Raw genomic sequence first — 20,131 nt, forward strand, 5'->3', positions numbered from 1 at the left:
GCCCCAACAGCATTCCAGTATTACACTTTCTTTATGGAATTCACCAACATTTTGGGAAATATACCTTTTTTTCCCGAACTTACCCAGACTTAGACCAGATGTTCGATTTAATTTTCACTCTTGTTCATTCACTAGCTCGGTTTCCATGTTAGCATAACATATTAGCTTAGCATAAAGACTTGAAGCCTATAGGACTCAGCCTACCTCCTTCAAAGTGAAAAAATACACCTTACAGCAACGCCGAAGCTGTCTTTTGTTGATTTGTTTGAAATACAAAATGGTAAAAATGAGAGACTGTAGAAATCTCTAAACATGCTAGATACCGCTCACCCTGCGGAAGACGAAAGAGTGTGTGTTAAGCGGTTATAGTTCCAACCATCTCATTTTATTTCTGCAAGTGTAAAACACATGATACATTGTGTAAATAAGACAGCTTCGTAGCTGCTGTAAAGTGTATTTCTTCACTTTGAAGGAGGTAGGCTACTGACTCTATAGGCTTCAAGTTAGCTAACACATTGTGCTAACATGGAAACCGAGCCAGATAATGCACAAAAGTTCGAAAAAAGGTATACATCCCTAAATGTTGGTATATTCCTTTCAGACTAAAGCCCCACTCTGTGTCTCTACAAGTTTCCGTTTGGGTTGTTTTTTAACCCGTGATGATTTCGGACATAAATAGGCCATTTATCTGGTGGAGCAGAGCGTACAAGATCGAAACCATCAGAACGATCAGCACTTAATTTGTTACCAATGTAACGGAGTTGAATGAGTGTGTAGCCTGCATGCTCGGAGCAAGTCCCTCTTCGGGTTCCTTGCTTTCTGCGCCATCTATTTGGCTCCAGGCTTGTTTATCACCGACAGCCCTGTTGTAATCGTCGGGGACGCAAGGGGGTCTTGTAAAGTGAACGCTGGCTGTGTCAACCTGTAACATTATTGCTGAGTCCGCTCGTTTGAGACACTCTCACGGGGGGAGGGAAGTGGAACAGCCGTCCCCATGAGTCCCGAGACTCGTCCGCTTCACAGCGCCATCTGTCGAACCCAATCCGCAACTGCAGTGCCTTTCTCCTTCCGATTCTCCAATGTTCACAGCTCGGCCGGAGCTTGTCGTCTTCCCGGCTCCAAATCCAAGGGATTTTCAGATCTTCTAACTGCCCCAGATCAGGACAGGAACGCGCTAAAGGTAATGAAGACGCTTTCAGGAGCGGAAAGAGTCCGGGGTAGCGGGGGGAATGTAATCCTTTCGTAGTGTTTTTAGCGGCCGTCGATAAAGAGGGAGCTAGAAACTGACTTCACGCATCAGTTCCTACACCATGCTGATACTGGAGCACCTCCTACCATAACAAACCTCTTCGTTCTACAAAGGGTTTAAAGCGAGGTCTACTGTGTCTGCTTTGCTCCCAGAACCCACAAGATTAGTTTCATATTCTTATTCGTCGGTGAAATTACGTCCTTTCCGTAAATGAGCGAAACATCTGTACAGTTAGATGTATTAATTTTGCTTGCTAGCCCCCCTCGCTGAGAAAAGGTGCAATTATGCTTTCCCTGCAGCTTGTCTCACCAATTTTCAGCTGCTGCTGGCGATGTGGCGAAATAAAACAGCGCTGGATTTTAATGTCTTTACACAACAGTCTTTTAAACGAGTGCTTTAGCGGGGAGGAAAGCTCGTCTTATTTCAGTCATTTGCTAGACTGGTAACTGTTAACAAACATAGGCTAACTACTAACTGAAAGATTCTTAAAGAGAATTGACTATCCATCCAGCCGTGCATGTAGCCTAAGCGTGAAAAAAAGAATTAGGCTACTGTCAAATAATCTGATACACGGCGGCTGCGTTTCGAAATGTTTACAAGCATTGATTGTTTATTTTGAGCCACATAATTCAAACGCTGGCATATTGTATAATCGATAAACTAAATGTTTATCCGTTTAGAAAATGCATTTGAGATCAGCTTTTGGCAAACGCGTGCATCACTTGTCCTTCAGAATGCAAACAGTTTGTTCAGAGATACTGCAAGCATGACTAAAATAGATTTTGTCTATTAATATGTCATTGGTGCAGTTCCTTCGAACCACATGCTGATTTTTGTAGTTTTGTTCACGGTTCAACCCAACCAACAGACACCGTCGCTCGCTGTAACGTGATCTAATAAATAATCAAGTTTCGGAGTGCATTCTTGATTTATTTATTTCGCCTACCATTTGCAATAACGACGTTTAGCCTGTATAGCGTGGACACATTCAGATAATTTGAGTTAGCCCAAAAAGTTGCTAATCTAACAAATAATTGCGAAGAAAATAATTAGGCTATATTAGGTTACCTAACGGTTTTGCTCAACATCCTCCGGTCCTGGACCAGTGTAGCCATAGATTAAGTAATTTGAGTGAGTATGTGTCATGAAATGCATAGCCTACAGTCAGGGTCCAAGATTGCCACCAATTTTGAGTAAAAGTTCAGAACTTGAACTTTGTTTTTGGTTTCCAAGTGGGAAAATGTCCAGTGACAGACAACGATCAGACGACGAGAGTCCCAGCACCAGTAGCGGCAGCTCCGATGCCGACCAGAGAGACCTGCCAGTACCCGAACCCGAAGAGCAGGAGGAGCGGAAACAGCCCACCGCTTCGCAGCAGCAAAAGAAGAATACCAAACTATCCAGCAAAACAACGGCGAAACTGTCTACCAGTGCTAAAAGGTATCACGATGTTATTTCCTGTATTTCTGACTTGTGCTGATTTAGTTATACGGTTGCACAGAGGTTAATTGGATAGCATCTCAGTAGGGATGACAGAGAAACTGCGTTCAGATCGAACACAATCAGTACTTGTTAAATGATTTGCTGAGGTGTAAATAATCATGTTCAGTGTTTTTGCGCTTGGTCATTACTGCTGTGTTAATTGTAGTTAGTGCTTGAAGTCGATTTTTAGCCTCCGGTCATTCATTATCATTTATAGTTGTGTTTTCTTGGATGCTTTATAACGGCACGCCTGCATGTTTCTAACGGATGCAATTTGGTGGTATTTATTTATTTTATTATTTATTTTGGGGTTCATGTGATTATCTAATTAGTCAATGGCAGCAGTGCAATCCATAAAATCATGCAGGTAAGGGTCAGGAGCTTCAGTTAATGTTCATATGAACCATCAGAATGCGAAATGTGATCTCAGTGATTTTGACCGTGGCATGATTGTTGGTGCCAGGCGGGCTGGTTTGAGTATTTCTGTAACTACTGGGATCTCCTGGGATTTTACTCAGAATGGTGCGTAAAACAAAAAACAAACAGTGAGTAGCAATTCTGCAGACGGATACGCCCTGTTGATAAGAGAGTTCAACAGAGAATGGCCAGACTTGAGCTGTCAGAAAAGCTACAGTAAGTCAGATAACCACTCTGCACAATAGTGGTGAGTAGAAAAGCATCTCAGAATGCACAACACGTCAAACCTTGAGGACGATGGGTTACAACAGCAAAAGACCATGTCGGGTTCCACGTCTACCAGCCAAGAACAGAAAGCTGAGGCTGCAGTCGGTCAATCGCTATAGTTGCTGACCATGTGCATCCCTTTATGGCCACAATGTACCAATCTTCTAATGGCTACTTCCAGCATGGTAATGCACCATGTCACAAAGCAAAAGTAATCTCAAACTGATTTCATGAACATGACAATGAGTTCAATGTTCTTCAGTGGCCTTCCCAGTCACCGGATCTGAATCCAATAGAACACCTTTGGGATGTGGTAGAACGGGTGATTCGCAGCATGAATGTCGAAGCTGACAAATCTGTGGAAATTGCATGATGCAATCATGTCAACATGGAACGGAATCTCAGGAATGTTTTCAACATCTTGTGGAATCCATCCTACAAAGAATTGAGGCTGTTTTGAGAGCAAAGGGAGACCCTACCCAGTATTAGTATAGTATTCCTAATAAAGTGCTGTGTGTGTATTTTTATGTTTAAATGCGTTTGTACTGAACAATTATTGTTTATAGAGAACCACGATAGAATTAGTTGAATATGCACCTTTAAATAAATAAATGGCAAGTCTCTTTCCTGACTTCTAAATTGGACGTTCGCCGTGAAATGTGGCGCGCAAGGAGAAAAACAGATTAGCAACATCGCCACAGCTGCAGACACCTCCCTGAGAAGCCGAACAAGAATAAAATAAAAACGGTCAATAGAAATAGACTTGGTCGAATGTAAAAACTATCAGCGCTTGCACACAGTGTTGTATAGTTACTGCGTCGGAGCTTCGCTGCTCGATCTGCCCGTGCACCCCCTCCCTCTTTCGCTGCTATTTGCATATTAGCTTTATGGGGGGAATCCTTCATGGCAAAGGCACTATAACGGGCGGATTACAGGCTAGACGGCAGTCCGTGAGGGGGAACTTTACGGCGTTGCGGTCAATGGGGAGGTAAAGGTGGGGAGGAAAGGAGAAAACAGAGAGTTAAAGTTTTCCAGTTCGGGGTACACCTCGGAGAACAAAGAGGAAGCAGCCATGTTAGCCATAGCCTACTGACGGGGAAACCTTGTATTTAACACTGTGTTGATAGAGGGCAGTGTGTTCCCCCCGCCTATCCAAACTCAACGTTTTCCTCACTTTCCCGCAGAATTCAGAAGGAGCTGGCGGAGATCACCCTGGATCCCCCTCCGAACTGCAGGTATGTGAGCCGTCCGCTGTCGCTGCCTCTCCGCTATTTTCCGCTCCAGTGACCTGACTCGCGTCTGGACAATGATCTCTCGCAGACCGCTGCAAAAGGCTATTTTACACGTGTGGGCTACTGCAAGATTGTGTTTATCAGACTTCGTGGAATACGGGTTGATACTCTTGTTTGGCCTCAAAGCCGGGTAAAAGAGTTGTGAATTTTTGTAACAAGTCTGTTGTAGTGTTATTTGTTAAATTATTCATTTGAATTTGTAGTTTTATTGGCTTCATCGTTTTACTTGGTTAACAGGTGTCGATGTCAGATTAGGGGGAAAAATGTTTCTTCAAATTATTAAATTTAAGTCAGAAAATATTGGTGTTTTATCTTATTTTTAAATGTCTGTTAATCCTAGGCCAGGTGTTGATCTTTGTGCTTGTTTGTATAGCCAGTGATTATATTGCCTTCGGTAATTTGTAAACAAACCCGACTGTGGCGTGCTGTAATTTAATGCATCTTGCACACTAGTTGGCCTGTTGCCACTGGAGTTAAAATGAGTCCATGTATCACTGGATTTGATAGTTGATAGTTGCCGCTGCAGCAATTTTATGGGTTCCCTGTTGTTTTTGGGTGTCCTACATTTCAATAGAATCTCACCAAATAAATCATGCAGCCATTTCCATATAGATGTTTTATAGGGAATTTGTTTTTATATGGAGGAACTACTATAGAGTAGTATTTATTTTATTTAGAATTTAACACACGGTGGGCCATGATGAAACGACCATATCCTCACAATGACAACTTCACGGAAGTCCAAACAGCTTGTTTAAATGCACATTTTCTTTGTACAGGCTGTGTGGATTTATTTGCTGGACTGTACGTTTTTATACTTTCACCATGTTTTTATAACACCTTCAACTCCTTTAAAATCCACATAGCAAGAGAAATGTCATTTTCCACAATATGGGACCTTTAAAGGCAATAAAACTGCCACAAGCACACAATACAATACGATACAATAGGGCACAGTGGAACAGTATGATCCATGACATGCCACGGGGAACAGCGTTTCATGGCAGTAGTGCTCTAAATGCATAGAACTGTGCTTAGAAGCGGAGACATTAGTGGTTACATATATGCCTTGCTTTTAACCAGATTTCAATTTCAGCTTTAAAATGCATGAAGGTTGTGCACTTGTATTTGTTCTGATTTCTTTGAGTCGAATGTGAGCGCGGTTTTACATTTTCTGATTCCTATGAGTGGAATATGAGGGCGTTTTATGTTTTCTGATTCCTTTGAATCGGATATGAGGCTGTTTTATATTTTCTGATTCCTTTGAGTCAGATATATGAAGCAGTTTTTATGTTTTCAGATTCCTTTGAGTCGGATATGAGGCTGGTTTATGTTTTCTGAGTGGGCTCAGCTATAAGCCTCTTCATGAGAATTTCCCTGCACTTAGTTGAGCTCACTGTGAGCTCCGCAGGGCACTGCTCGTGTCAGCCCTCTGAGTGGCGATGGGTGACTGCCCACAGCCTCAGTGTGATGAGTTAATGTTGACGTGTGTAAATCACAGCCGGTTTGGCTGGTGTTCGTGCAGCCACTGAGGACATGAATCATAGCGTTGCGTGTGCTCCCTGAGCATGCCGCTTTGGGAAGACTCAGTCTCTGTTATGTACATTATGTACAAACAGGGTCTGTTTACACACACATAACGGGGCATGTTACGGGGAGTTTCTCACTGCTACTGTGCATCTGTGCAGTAGATGTTGTGTAGCGTATGTAGCGTGTTGGCGCGTGTGTACAGTAGATGTTGTGTAGCTTAAGCTTATAAAGCGTGTTGCCGTGTGTATACAGTAGATGTTGTGTAGCATATGTAGTGTGTTGGCACATGTGTACAGTACATGTTGTGTGGCGTGTTGGTGTGTGTATACAGTAGATGTTGTGTAGCGTGTTGGCATGTGTATACAGTGGGTGTTCTGTAGCATATGTTGTGTGTTGGCGTGTATACAGTAGATGTTGTGTAGTGTATGTGGTGTGTTGGCGTGTGTATACAGTAGGTGTTGTATAGCGTATGTAGCGTGTTGGCGTGTATACAGTAGTTGTTCTGTAGCGTGTTGGCGTGTATACAGTAGATGTTGTGTAGCGTGTGTAGCGTGTTGGCGTGTGTACAGTAGATGTTGTGTAGCGTATGTAGCGTGTTGGCGCGTGTATACAGTAGATGTTGTGTAGCGTATGTAGCGTGTTGGCGCGTGTATACCGTAGATGTTGTGTAGCGTATGTAGCGTGTTGGCGTGTGTATACAGTAGATTTTGTGTAGCGTATGTAGCGTCTTGGTGTGTGTACAGTAGATGTTGTGTAGCGTATGTAGCGTGTTGGCGTGTATACAGTAGATGTTGTGTAGCGTGTGTAGCGTGTGTTTCCCTTCAGCCTGCAAGGTCAAGGGGGCATCCCCAGGCTGTCGGGCGTGGTTACCTGGGGAACGGGTGGTGGCGGAGAGAGATGAAGCTGATTGGATGCCTGTGCGCCACACTGCAGGGTAGAGCAGAGCTGTAGGACGTACGTAAGCGCAATCGCTGCTGAATAATGCGTGTGTGCGTGTGTGCGTGTGTGCGTGTGTGCGTGCGTGCGTGCGTGCGTGCGTGCGTGCGTGCGTGTGTGCGTGTGTGCGTGTGCGTATGTGTTGTGTAGTGCTGTGCATTGCGTTATGAGTCTCTGATCTGTGAGTGCACGGTAGAGCAGGGCTCTGATGAAGTGCTAAATGGCCTGCATTTCCTCCCTGTTTAATAACCCGACAGAGCTCAAACCACACAACACAGTATTCCCTCCTATTATGTTCAGATTTTATGACCGCTTTTATGTTTGGGGTCTAATTGAGCCCAACAGTTTAAATAAACACACAATTATTGTAATAGAAATATTTTGACAATTTGGTTGATGCCTTCTTATTGATTCCAAAATGACTAGCATTTTATTCATAAATATCTGTGAGAAACATCTGATTTTAGAGCCAAGGGTACAGGAAGTTAAAGTTTGGCACCTGTATGGGAAAGTGCCACCAGAATCATCCGCAAAGAAATCTTATATAAAAACGGTGATTGTATCACTAAATGGGGTCAAATAGACCCCAAACATAATATCAGGGTTAAGCAAGCCTTTCTATTTCTTGCAGTAGCAACACAATCTCTTTAATTAATTGAGTCCTGTCGTTCCTGGTGTGATCTGCGCTTTTTGTCTTCGTGCTTTGAAGGCAGCCGAAGGGACCATTAACGCAGATCAGCTTCAGGGGGAATATTTCTCTAACGATCAGGTCTGTTTACTTCCCCGGTAACTCAGTTTGCAGAACGAAAGAAAGGGTGTGTAATATCAAGGCCTGCTGCAAATACTGATGTTTATACACTATGCTCCCTGCTCAGTCAGTCACAATGCCAAACGACGGGAGTAAGGAGACGGATGAAGAACAAGCCCGATCTCCGCGAAAAGGTTCGATGCGTTTGAAGAGTGGGATTCGTTAAGATTCTATTCCTGTCTGTATTTACGGGAATGAGAGGACTTCAGGTGTGTAGCTAGTCGCGCTGAGTTCTCATGACTAGCGGTTGGATAATGATCGTGGAGTTCAGCTGCTTTTAAACATCTGAACAGCGCTGTTGTGCTTAATTAGCAGTTTTCCCTCGCAGCGAGCGATTGGCCTCTGCACGTGTGAATGCAGCTGTTTCATGGTTTATTATCACGCGCCGCCTTTCAGATCAGAGCGGTGACGAAAGAGTGCCGGTAGTAAATTAGGTTAAACATTTATACTCAATAAAAGGCATTGGTTACATTCGACTCAACATAAATTTAACAAGCTTGCATTTCTGTTGGCATCTGCCCCATTTATTTTGCTGAATATTGTAATGCAAATGAATCCTTGCGTTTTTAAGTTATCGGTAACATTCCCACTGAAAGTCAGAAGTAGCAGCAATTACAGTTAAATTCTGTGAGTTGACTTCCCCCTTGGTGCGCTTTATTGGAAACGAGATGCTGTTAAATTATACCGCCAATTACTGTGGAAACCTACAGTTTCAGGTCTGGGGTTCTGCAGTGTGGCCTGGACGTGCTCACAAGGTCAGAGCAGGACTCCGCTGTTCATTAGAGAGCTGTGATGCTGCATGAGGCAGAGCCAAATCTGTGCTCCCCCCCAAACCTGTGCACCCCCCCAAATCTGTGCACCCCCCCAAATCTGTGCTCCCCCCCAAATCTGTGCATCCCCCCCTAATCTGTGCATCCCCCCCTAATCTGTGCACCCCCTCTAATCTGTGCATCCCCCCCTAATCTGTGCATCCCCCCCTAATCTGTGCACCCCCTCTAATCTGTGCATCCCCCCCTAATCTGTGCACCCCCTCTAATCTGTGCACTCCCCCTGATCTGTACACTGGCCATTGTCTGTGACTCACTTCGTAAAGGGAGGCCCCAGCCAAAGCGAGTCATACAGATCTGATGCAGGTTCACCAGTCAGTAGGCCTCAGAGCCAGCCGCCGTCACCGCGGTGGTTTGACAGATTACAGGAAAGACGGGCCGCGGCAGGGAGTCACCCCGATCTGGCCTCCTTTGCCTGCGGTTAGCGTGCCCTTTGGGAGCGCTGCCCCGGCCGGGTTCAGCTCTGTGTGCTTCAGCCTCACCTGGCCTAGTCCGGCTGCAGTCCAGCGGTCACACCTCACACCCCCACACTGCACACGGCTCCTCAGCAAACAAAGCTAGAGCAGGATATGGATCCCAAACAATCACACTAAATACTGATGGTATTTAATAATAATAATAATAATTTGCTGATGCTTTTATCCAAAGCAGTTGGTTAGACGAAGCAGGGGACAATCCCCCCTGGCGCAATGCAGGATTAAGGGCCTTGCTCAAGGGCCCAACAGCTGTGGCTGCAGCTGTGGATACGCCAGGGTTTGACTCATCGACCTTCAGGGTCCCGGGGACCCTAGCCACTAGCCTACATCCTGCCCCCTATTTGAATATTGTTAAAATCTCTTTGTTTGTCCCCGGTGATCCACGTGGGGGAGGTCTGCTTATTTCTCTAATTTATGAATTTGTTGATTAATTACGCCGGGGCAGTCCCAGTTGTGAGTGTTGCTGTCCCAGATACTGCTCTGACCTTTGAGGAAGCCCCCTGCAGTCTGTTTTCTGCTCTGACAGGGAGGAAGCCCAGTTAGAGGTGGTCTGTCCAGTTCATTTCAGTTTCTTCACATTTGTGTGTGTGTGTTTTTTAAATCATTCTTACTCTTGTCTGTTTGAAAGATTCTTCGTCTACAAATGCTTCGTAGTTCTTCCCTCTGGAAATAATGTAGATATTTTAACGATTAATTTTAACTTTAATCATTGTTACACCTCTGCCTCATTCCTCATTTGATATTTGTACATTTCAGACTTCATGTTTCATTCCAGGTCCCATTGCAAAAGATATTTCCATTTCAGTTGGGGGTTTTCCCTGGTTAAATAATGGTTAATTAAAAAAAGAATTAAAATACCTCACTCCAGAAATACTCAGGGATTTTAAATGCATATTTCCATTTTAAATTCCTCAAGCCCTGTTGGATGTGTAGACAGGAGTGCGTGATTGCAGATTGGGGGTGCGTCCCAATACTCAAAAATCTATCCTCCTTTCCTCCACTACCACCTTGTCTTCTAACCAGGGAGATTGGGTGGGTTCCCTCACCTGGGGAGGGGGGCGCTTGTTTATGACATCATAATTACATGCCCCGCAGTGCGCCAGTGACTGTGACTGATGTGCATTTGATTACATTTACATCTTACTCATTTAGCATGCGCTTTTAATCCAAAGCCACATACAAGGAGTGCTTAAGTTCCTCAAAGAATCACTGTGTGCACTCAGAGAAGGCATGTAATCCTGCCAAGCCTCCTTTTGTTGGCGCTTATCCTTTCTGTCAAGTCTGGCTGTGGAGATGACGGAAAAGCTCAAATATTAATGCAGCGTGTTATTTATATAGTCGCACTACGTTTTTAACAATTTATTATTAAATACCAAACTACATTTGGATATATTTCAATCTCAGTGCCAGAGCACATGGTGGGGATGTTTGAGCTGAATAGAACAATTACAACTTAACTACAATTTATAGCATCGCTAAAGATTTTGTGGCAATAGCACTAAAGAGGGTTTTGAGTAAAATGCTGTGGGATTTTGCCCTCATCTTTCTGAAACTAATGGAAGGAGTTCCACAAGCATCGGCTGTCAGCTGAATGACTGACTACACACCTCTGTTTGGCTGGATACTTTTTTGAGCAAAAATTATGTCTCCCTACTGCCAAAGCCCCTAACTGGCTACTTTTCTCACCTCCTTGCTGGCTACTGAAAATACTGGGGAACCCTCCTTCGTATGGCGGGCTGTTCATCAGCTGGTCAGCCTGGAGGTTACGTTCAATTTAAAGAGCTTCATTTCCACATACTATTTATAGGGTTCTGTCCACGTCTGGAAAGTATGGAGATGTGTGGAATTATGACTTCACCTCCTGATTTGCTGACCTGGAAAAGTATGGATGTTTAGTTGGGGTTTTGCTCACAGTAACAAACACAAAGAAGTTCAGAGTGCAGAAATGTGAAAGAAATAAAGAGAAACAGTGTGTGCCTTGTTGAGAAGGAGCAGAAGGTTCTCCACCTGGTGCACTCTAGTGTTCGCTTGAGATCACTGTCTGCCTGCATATTGGTTCTTTCAATTTGGGCTGAATACAAATTTCTAATTCCAGAGTGTTGTCGTTAATTGCATTAAATTCATGGCATTAATTATTGTCCTGCATGTAGTTATAGCAGTTAATACACTAAAAACGATATTAAATGATCGATAAGAGTGTGTCATTGTTTATTTTTATTTTATTTTTAAAAAGCACATTCTGTCTTAACTTCCAGGGGGAACACCGGCGAATGTTCCTGGGTTGGCATCGCTAACTTTTAGCAGCAAAGTGTGAAAATTGGTTGTTGCTTGTTTTCAAACTTATGGCTGGAAAACCTGTAATGTAAAACAAACAAAACAGTATGACAGTATAAACAGTATAAACTGACAGTGCCAAAATTGGAGAGGCTGCAGGAAACCTGTCTCCCCCTATTCTCACTGAGGGTTTAAAGGTGCAATAGGTAAGAATTTTGTGTTAAAACAAAACCATTGTAAATCCCTTCCTATCAGTGAAAAAGGCTCACTGACCTGTTGACTCACCCTTGGCCTGCGTTATAGTCCTTGCTGTATTTGTATTAAATTGGTTCTAATTACCACAGCCAATGTGGAGGAGGGTTTCAACTGAGAAGGGATAAACTGTATTGTGGTATGAGGGTGTTTGTACAATTCCTTTCTTGACTGTCTGAAATTACCTATTGCACCTTTAACTTGTGGCTGTGGGTTAGCCTTTAGTAGTCTTTGGTACTGCGGTTAGCATCGTGGCTCTGCTTTGATGCTGTCTCTACATGATGCACTGTTCTTCTAGTGGGGCTTGATCTTCATTTTGTGTCAGTACAATTTCTCCTCAAGTACTGATTTCTCTTAATTTGTCTGCCCAATTTGTCCACCTTGTAAAGGATATCAAAAGATGCTGATTGCTTGTCCATAGATTTTCTTTATTCTGTCGCACGTTAATTTCATGATATTATTACAGTCCTGTGTGCATGTGTGTGTGGCACTCAGAGTGTGTGTGTGTGTGTGTGTGTGTGTGTGTGTGTGTGTGTGTGTGTATGTTCGTTGTGGGTTCACCTGGGGCCAAGCCTCTTTCTGCTATAGAGCTAACACTGAAATGCAACTAGCACACACTGAACTGCTGCCAGCACACTGGAAAACACAGATTTCTGTGTTAGTGACCTACATGTAGATTATATTTACTCAGCTGGTGTGAAGTGCTGTGCTCTCACTGGGTTAAGCATCGTCCTGTTGGGTTCAGCTGAGGTAATGTTGGTGAATCCAGCGCATGAATGTGAATCTCTGCATAATGATGCTGTGTAATAACCACTATTTCACACCTGATTACAGCCCTCCTCCCTTGCTTGGGAAAGGAGCATTTTGAAAGCTATTCATGCTACAAAGCTTCATAAATGGAAATGTTGTTTCAGTTTTGTAAATTGTGTGAACTAGGCAAATTTGGAAATGTTATAGCTTGTTTGTGGTTGCTAAGATACTAAACGCCTTCTTGTTGTTTGTTGGTTTTTGTTGTGGGAACTAGAAGTGTACAAGATTTAAGAGGCACCACTTCATGGTGGGATTGGGCCTTATTTTGAAACGATTGAGTCGCTCGTTGTACAAACCCACAGCATTCACAGAAGTCAGCCTTGGTTTGGTGAATTGCATTCATGCCTTCATGCTTATTCTGTGCTCTCATAAGTTCTCATCATGGGAAAAGTAGGTTATTGATTTTTCCATGTTGCAGTTTCCATGACTCAAAAGCAGCTGTGTTTTTCTCCTGCTTGCTATCACATGTCCGCCTCGTTCGTAGGCCCAAACCGGTTGTACTTTCTAAACCATTTGTACTTTATAAACCGGTTCCAAAGGGCACAGGGCTTGCGTGAACCGTGCTTGTTCTTTTGAATACCCTTTTCCGTTTCTCTTCAGGAAACTGTGCAGGCTTTGACATTTTGAGAGCCGGGATTACAGTTATCGGTGTAGTGTCTGTGACATAATTACCCGGGCGATGGTGGCTCCGCTCCAGATGTTGAACGCGGAGACGTCAGGGCCGCGTTCGGTCTCCCGATAATAGCTCGGTGAGACAGGAAGTAGAACTGTCTCCGTATCAGCGGGTTCCTGGCCAAACCCCTGAGCGCTGGCTCATTAATTGCAGCCATTTCGGCTCCCGTTGCATCACCGAAGGCTGGGTAATGATGGGTGAAATTGAGATGAGGCCCCTGTGCCGGCGCTAAGATAAGGGGCTCTCGCCACGGTAATCGCACAGCGCCGCCCAGGGGAGGGAAAGGACTGCGGACGGATACGACAGCCTTCACCCTGCCTGCCTGTCCGTGTGCGTTTCTCCCCGTGGTGTGTGACTGTAGCCAGGATTTCCATAAACCTCCATGTGCAAGAGAGGGAAATGTGTCAGTAAATAAACAGTAATTATTTCAAAGATGAAGTTCACTAGGTCTTGTGAGGTTGGGGGGCGGGGAGATTCTTTGAAGATTACAGATGCTCGCTGCGACTTGGCAAAGGTGTGAATGCAGCCTGACAGACTCCTGCAGGGACGGTCCTTCGAGACCAGGAGTGTGGACTCTTTAACCAATCAGCGCCTTAAATGAAGTACTTTAGTGCCGAAACGCCTCACAGACCAGCAGGTGCTGCGAGCCCGCAGGGCTGGAGTCTCACACGCCAGGTATAAATAGCTTCTCGTGTGTGTGTGTGTGTGTGTGTGTGTGTGTGTGACACTGGGGGGTGTGTGCGTGTGTGACGCTGGGGAGTGTGTGTGTGTGTGTGTGTGTGTGTGTGTGTGTGTGTGTGTGTGTGTGTGTGTGTGTGGGTGCTGTGGGTGCTGTGGTGTGTGTGTGTGTGTGTGTGTGGTGTGTGGTGTGTGGTGTGTGTGTGTGGGTGGTGTGTGTGTGTTTCACTGTGAGGCAGTAGTTATTTTGGCTGGAGGAAATGCAGGAGGAAGTGTTTGGCTTTGGGAGCGGAACTGAAACAGGGCTGAATTGAAAGTAAGAGACGCTGCATGTCTATAAAGGAACATTGTGCTTTGGGTATTTTAGGACGTGGTTTCTGCTCTGAAATAACATTTTCAGCTGGAAAACGCAGTACTAAAAAACATTTTAAACACTTAGGAAACCCTGTTCAATTTTTTAAAATTCCTTCCTGTGTAACATCTAAAAGAATTAGGAAACTTCTTCCTGAAAGGAACTATTTTTGATGAACTGAAACACAAACCGAAATTCGTTAGCTTAGTTATTATAGTACATTGAGGAAGCTGTGGGTTAATATACAGTATACCATACATTCATATTCATATGAAGGTACTTGTCCTCAAGACAGTAATTCTTAGACAGGGCTATACTGTGAAACGTCACATATTGTGAAAAGTTATTTTTTTAAATGCACTATGTACATTCATTTTGATTTGATTTAATTTTAACTTTATCTTGCACACCCATTTCCTGGGGTCTCTAGAGTCTGTTACTTAGGCCTGAGAAATGGACTCTGATGAGCTCAGTGTGTTAGGCGCCATTACTGAATCAGGACCAGCACGTGTAGAGTTTTTATGCATGAAGAGTGTTATGAGCGGAACGACTGAGCTGATCCTAGATCAGCCCTCCTGGGGCATGTGAGTCTGTGCTGGTGGTGACAGTTTCAGCGCTGAAAGGCCTGAGTAGATCGGAGCTGTTTAGTGTTGGTAGATGAGCGAGGATGTTGCATTGCTCCACTGCTTCTGTCAGATGTGTTGTGCTGTAAGCCCAGAACGCTGCGTTTCACATAACCAGCTTTACATTGTGCTCCTCTCTCATTATCAACGGGAAATGGAGTGAGCCCACACTTCTCTTCTGATCTTTTAGCATGCACAGACCCCACACACCCACACACACACGCACATGCATAGATACACGCATGCGCGCGCACACACACACACACACACGCACACATGCACATGCATGCACAACATACACACACACATACATACACACATGCACATGCATGCACAACATACACACACACATACATACACACATGCACATGCATGCACCACATACTCAGACACACACACACACACACACACTCACACACGCACACACACATATACACACACACAATGCACGTGTGCCATGGCCCACACACACACAAACACATACACACACAATTCTTGTGTGCCATGCACCACACACACGCACACACGCACACACACACGCCCTGAACACACCCCTCTGTTTCTCTCTCTCTGCAGCGCGGGGCCTAAGGGAGACAACATATACGAGTGGAGGTCCACCATCTTAGGCCCCCCTGGGTCTGTGTATGAAGGGGGGGTCTTCTTCCTGGACATCACCTTCTCCTCAGATTACCCCTTCAAACCGCCAAAGGTAGGCCTGCATTCATTTATGGCTCTGACTTCCTGTTTAATTAGCCGCCCTTAGCCCCCTCACATGAGCTGCTCTTTCACCTGTCATAAAATGCAGTGCCGTCTTTAAGTAATGGCCCAAAAACTCATCTTTTAATAAATTATTTGAATATTATGGTTCTAATCCAATAATTACTAACAGTGGATTTATGAACACTATGTCTGATGCTATAATATGACAGCCTGCTCTTGAAGTGTGAGGCCTAGCAGTTAGAATAGAGTCAGAGTTAATGTTAAACAGATCCTGTAGGAACACCTCATTCAGCGATTGGAAATTGGATTGGTTTTAAAATGAAAAGATATAAATAATATAAAATGACATTAGAAGATATGACTCTGGTCAGGCTGAGTCTTTGCTTGAGGTGATAGAGAAATGGTTTTCCGATTTCAGGGTCTTACGCTGGCATAATGTTGAACAGATAATCAAAGGCAGACGACTCCATCTCCACTTGACCTGTGTTACTGCTGCTTTGATTTGTATCTTTTTGTTCCAAGTGGTTATTCTGGCTTAGTAAAGCGCTGCAAGTGCAGGTTCACTGCGGCATCAAGCCACGATTTCAGCTCTTCAGTGGTCTGATATAGTGGATGCCCTGCAATCTGCATAAAAAGGTGAATCTGACTCCGGTGAATGACTGGGGTCATTTTAAAAAAGAGCAGTCCGGTTGATGGCTTAGCTAATTAAATAATTAAGAGCACTACTGTCCTTGCTCAGGCCTGTTCTGTTTCAAAAGCGGAATTAAATGGAATGGTTTTTTGGAACGTTATTCTGCAGGGGGCCCCTGGAGTTAGTGCTGTTCCACCCGTTTCCTGCAGGGGCGCTGCTGAGCTGCTTTAAACTGCCACTACAACAGACCATTCACTGTTTTACCAAAGCTACACTGCACATAAAACACCAGGTCACTCACTCTTTTACCAAAGCTACACTGCACATAAAACACCAGGTCACTCACTCTTTTACCAAAGCTACACTGCACATAAAACACCAGGTCACTCACTCTTTTACCAAAGCTACACTGCACATAAAACACCAGGTCACTCACTCTTTTACCAAAGCTACACTGCACATAAAACACCAGGTCACTCACTCTTTTACCAAAGCTACACTGCACATAAAACACTAGGTCATTCACTCTTTTACCAAAGCTACACTGCACATAAAACACCAGGTCACTCACTCTTTTACCAAACCCCCACATATGGTTCCACTGCACTTTTCCCCATACTTTTTTTTTGTTGTGTTCTGCCAGTCGTGCAGCCGACAGCCGTTATCTTGCTGAGGGTAGACTGTACTATCACGGGTCACAGTATCGCTCTGCAGTTCTGGATAAGGGGTTGTTAGAAGTTTAGACACGCTGACTGACCGCTGGAATTACAAACAGACTTTTAACCACAGTACTGACCCTACCTTTCTGAGAGATGAAGGTTTTATCAGGATTATGGAAGAAAAATCCCCAAAGGCCACATTGCAAATGTGCCTGGAAGTCTCAGGAGTATGTAAAGTATTTAAATTTATAATTCTGTGGTTTGGAAACCTGTGAAAGGAAACCTTTGTATTTTTTTCCAGGAACTCTAATATGTATATGTGTTAGACAGCAGTGAAGCAGTCCGAGTCCTCAGAATGTTTTTGATTGGTTAATAGGAGCATGTATTCCCCCCCCCCCCCCCCGTCCAATCAGGTGACGTTCCGCACGAGGATCTACCACTGCAACATCAACAGCCAGGGTGTGATCTGCCTAGACATCCTGAAGGACAACTGGAGCCCCGCTCTCACCATCTCCAAGGTGCTGCTGTCCATCTGCTCCCTGCTCACAGACTGCAACCCGGGTGAGTCGCTCAGTCAGTCACTCAGTCACTCACTCAGTCACTCAGTCAGTCAAGTCACTCAGTCACTCAGTCAGGCAAGTCACTCAGTCACTCAGTCAGTCAAGTCACTCAGTCACTCAGTCAGGCAAGTCACTCAGTCACTCAGTCAGTCAAGTCACTCAGTCACTCAGTCAGGCAAGTCACTCAGTCAGTCACTCAGTCAGTCAGTCAGTCACTCACTTGGTCAGTCAGGACCCTCATACCTGTGTGTGTGTGTGTGTGTGTGTGTGTGTGTGCGTGTGTGTGTGAACTATACTAGGCCAAGTATGCCTAGGTGGTCTCACAAAATGCAAATTAATGCAAAAAAAGTGCATACATAAAGAGAAGTGCATACATAAATTGACAGAACACACCTGGTTCATCTCCATAAAGCAGAACAGTTATATAGAGATGCACTTTATAACTGTGTCATTTGAAGGTCAGCAGATGCCAGTCCAGTCACTGTGAATATATGCATGTAGCCCTGTGTTGGGACGGTGTGTAACGTGTGCCCTCTCCCTGTGCATCTCCAGCGGACCCCTTGGTGGGCAGCATAGCCACGCAGTATCTGACCAACAGGGCAGAACACGACAGGATAGCGCGGCAGTGGACCAAGAGATATGCCACATAGGCCTCCCCGCGTGCCGCAGGGAGCTGAACGCCGCGCAGCAGATCTTTACAGCCTTTACGATACGGACTTCTGTGTACATGTCATACTGATTCCGCCCTGTGCTTTCACCCTGCCAAGACTGGGGACACACGCCCTCTGCTGGTGAAAGCTACAGGGTGCAGAATTTTGTAGATGTAGATTTAGTTGTGTATAAAAATGCCTACTTGCAAGTCTTGCTTCTTTGGGATATAAAAATGTATTTTGTGATGTAATAAGGAAACCGTTCCTAAAGTCAACCAAATATTATGGTGCATTTTAGCCTCAACCATTATCTGTATGAATTTAAGGGAAGAAAAAAAGAAGAAAAAAAAACCTAGCTGTAGGAAATGTCATTTATATAAAAGCCAGATCCATTTCCGGTTATGTGGTTCATGCTGTTGTGAACTCTGCTTGACCTTCGTCAGTTTGTAATGAAGACATTTAATTTACCCGTTTGTAGCCCAGCAAAAGTCTAACTCCCCCAAACAGAGTAAACCCCTTTTCCACATACAAACTCCTCCCCTTTACAGCAAACTTCTCCACTATACAGCAAACCCCTCCACTGTATAGCAAACTCCCCCAAATGCCATCTTCTCCTCCCCAAACAATCGACTCCTCCCACAAACAATAAGCCCCTCACCATAAACACAACAAACTCCTCCCACAAACAAAATAAACTTCTCCCCCAGAGTCAGGTGTGCGGAGCGGTCATGGATGATTGACAGTCACAGCTGCCAGGCAAATACCTCTCAGATTGGTTGTAGGCCATATACTAACCCACATTTCCTCTGCTGTATCTGTGAGCAGCGAACTGTTTTTACTGTTAAACTCTGGATATTCTTATGAATGTCTACCTCATTACACTATTATCATTATGATTATGCTGATTACATTGTTATGGAGCAGAATTGAATCTACGTTCTATTCACTTTAAGTTTTTGGTTGTACTTTTGGCTAATTTCTTGAATAATTGTAACTTTTAATATGTGGTCTCTGAACAGAAGCTTTCGGCACATTGCAGCCACATTTTTACAATAACTGTTACATTTAATGCAGTTTATTAATAGCCTCAAATGGAGAGTAATATTGTGCAGTTGACTGTACGGAGTTTGGATCACCAGGGACTTCACCCTTCAGGGCATATTTTAAGTATTTACTGCTGTAAAAACAACATGAGATTGGTGCATTACTGCTATTTACAGAAACTGTTATGTAACTTAAAGGGATACTTCATTTTCTGTGTCTTATTTCAGTTTTCGTGGATGTGTCCACCGGCCTGGTTTCTGTGTGCAATAAAGATATATAAAATATTTCACCATTGACCTGCTTGCTTCACAATGGCAGGTAAAGGATATTTGGGGGTTAGCTGTCGAATGCATTAAAATTCACATTACATGTCTCCAAAGCTGATTGTACAGCAATGTTATACCTCCAGGGGTTGTGTGTGTCTATATTACCCATTTATTAAACTGTTTTATAAATGTGATGTTTAATATTCTTTTTGATTGGAACCATTTCTTATGGTGCCTGCAACCTGAGTGGACTACACTGACAGAAAGAATTCCAGTGCGATATATTAGCTGAATTGACTGAATTTATTGTATTGCTTTAGCTCACAAACCATGAAATACACTATATTGCCAAAAGTATTCGCTCGTCTGCCTTCACACGCATATGAATGTGAGTGACATCCCATTCTTAAACCATAGGATTTAATATGATGTCGGCCCACCCTTTGCGGCTCTAACAGCTTCAACTCTTCTAGGAAGGCTTTCCACAAGGTTTAGGAGTGTGTTTATGGGAATTTTTGACCATTGTTCCAGAAGTGCATTTGTGAGGTCAGACACTGATGTTGGACGAGAAGGCCTGGCTCACAGTCTCTGCTCTAATTCATTTCAAAGGTGTTCTATCGGGTTGAGGTCAGGACTCTGCAGGTCAGTCAAGTTC

General features: G+C 44.1%; 1 protein-coding gene across 2 annotated transcripts; it reads left to right on the forward strand.

The window, feature by feature from the left end:
* The first annotated feature begins 676 nt into the window (after positions 1–676).
* Positions 677–19,682, forward strand: LOC133116618 (ubiquitin-conjugating enzyme E2 E3-like). 2 transcript variants are annotated; one of them, XM_061226386.1, is made up of 6 exons: positions 677–1,180; positions 2,483–2,689; positions 4,600–4,650; positions 15,523–15,655; positions 17,370–17,517; positions 18,069–19,682. In XM_061226386.1, exons 2-6 carry the CDS (start codon positions 2,490–2,492, stop codon positions 18,164–18,166), a joined length of 630 nt encoding a protein of 209 aa, XP_061082370.1. In that variant the 5' UTR covers positions 677–1,180; positions 2,483–2,489; the 3' UTR covers positions 18,167–19,682. The 2 variants fall into 2 exon arrangements, with proteins under 2 accessions (XP_061082370.1, XP_061082371.1); XM_061226387.1 differs by lacking the exons at positions 677–1,180; positions 2,483–2,689 and adding an exon at positions 4,206–4,403.
* Positions 19,683–20,131: the final 449 nt, after the last annotated feature.

This window comes from Conger conger, chromosome 17 (assembly GCF_963514075.1).
Source record: "Conger conger chromosome 17, fConCon1.1, whole genome shotgun sequence".
NCBI classification, from domain to species: domain Eukaryota; kingdom Metazoa; phylum Chordata; class Actinopteri; order Anguilliformes; family Congridae; genus Conger; species Conger conger.

Coding starts and splice junctions, on each gene's coding strand:
- LOC133116618 (XM_061226386.1), top strand. CDS start 2,490: ATGTCCAGTGACAGACAACGATCAGACGACGAGAGTCCCAGCACCAGT. Junction 4,651..15,522: donor GATCCCCCTCCGAACTGCAG/GTATGTGAGCCG, acceptor CTCTCTCTGCAG/CGCGGGGCCTAAGGGAGACA. Junction 17,518..18,068: donor GCTCACAGACTGCAACCCGG/GTGAGTCGCTCA, acceptor GTGCATCTCCAG/CGGACCCCTTGGTGGGCAGC.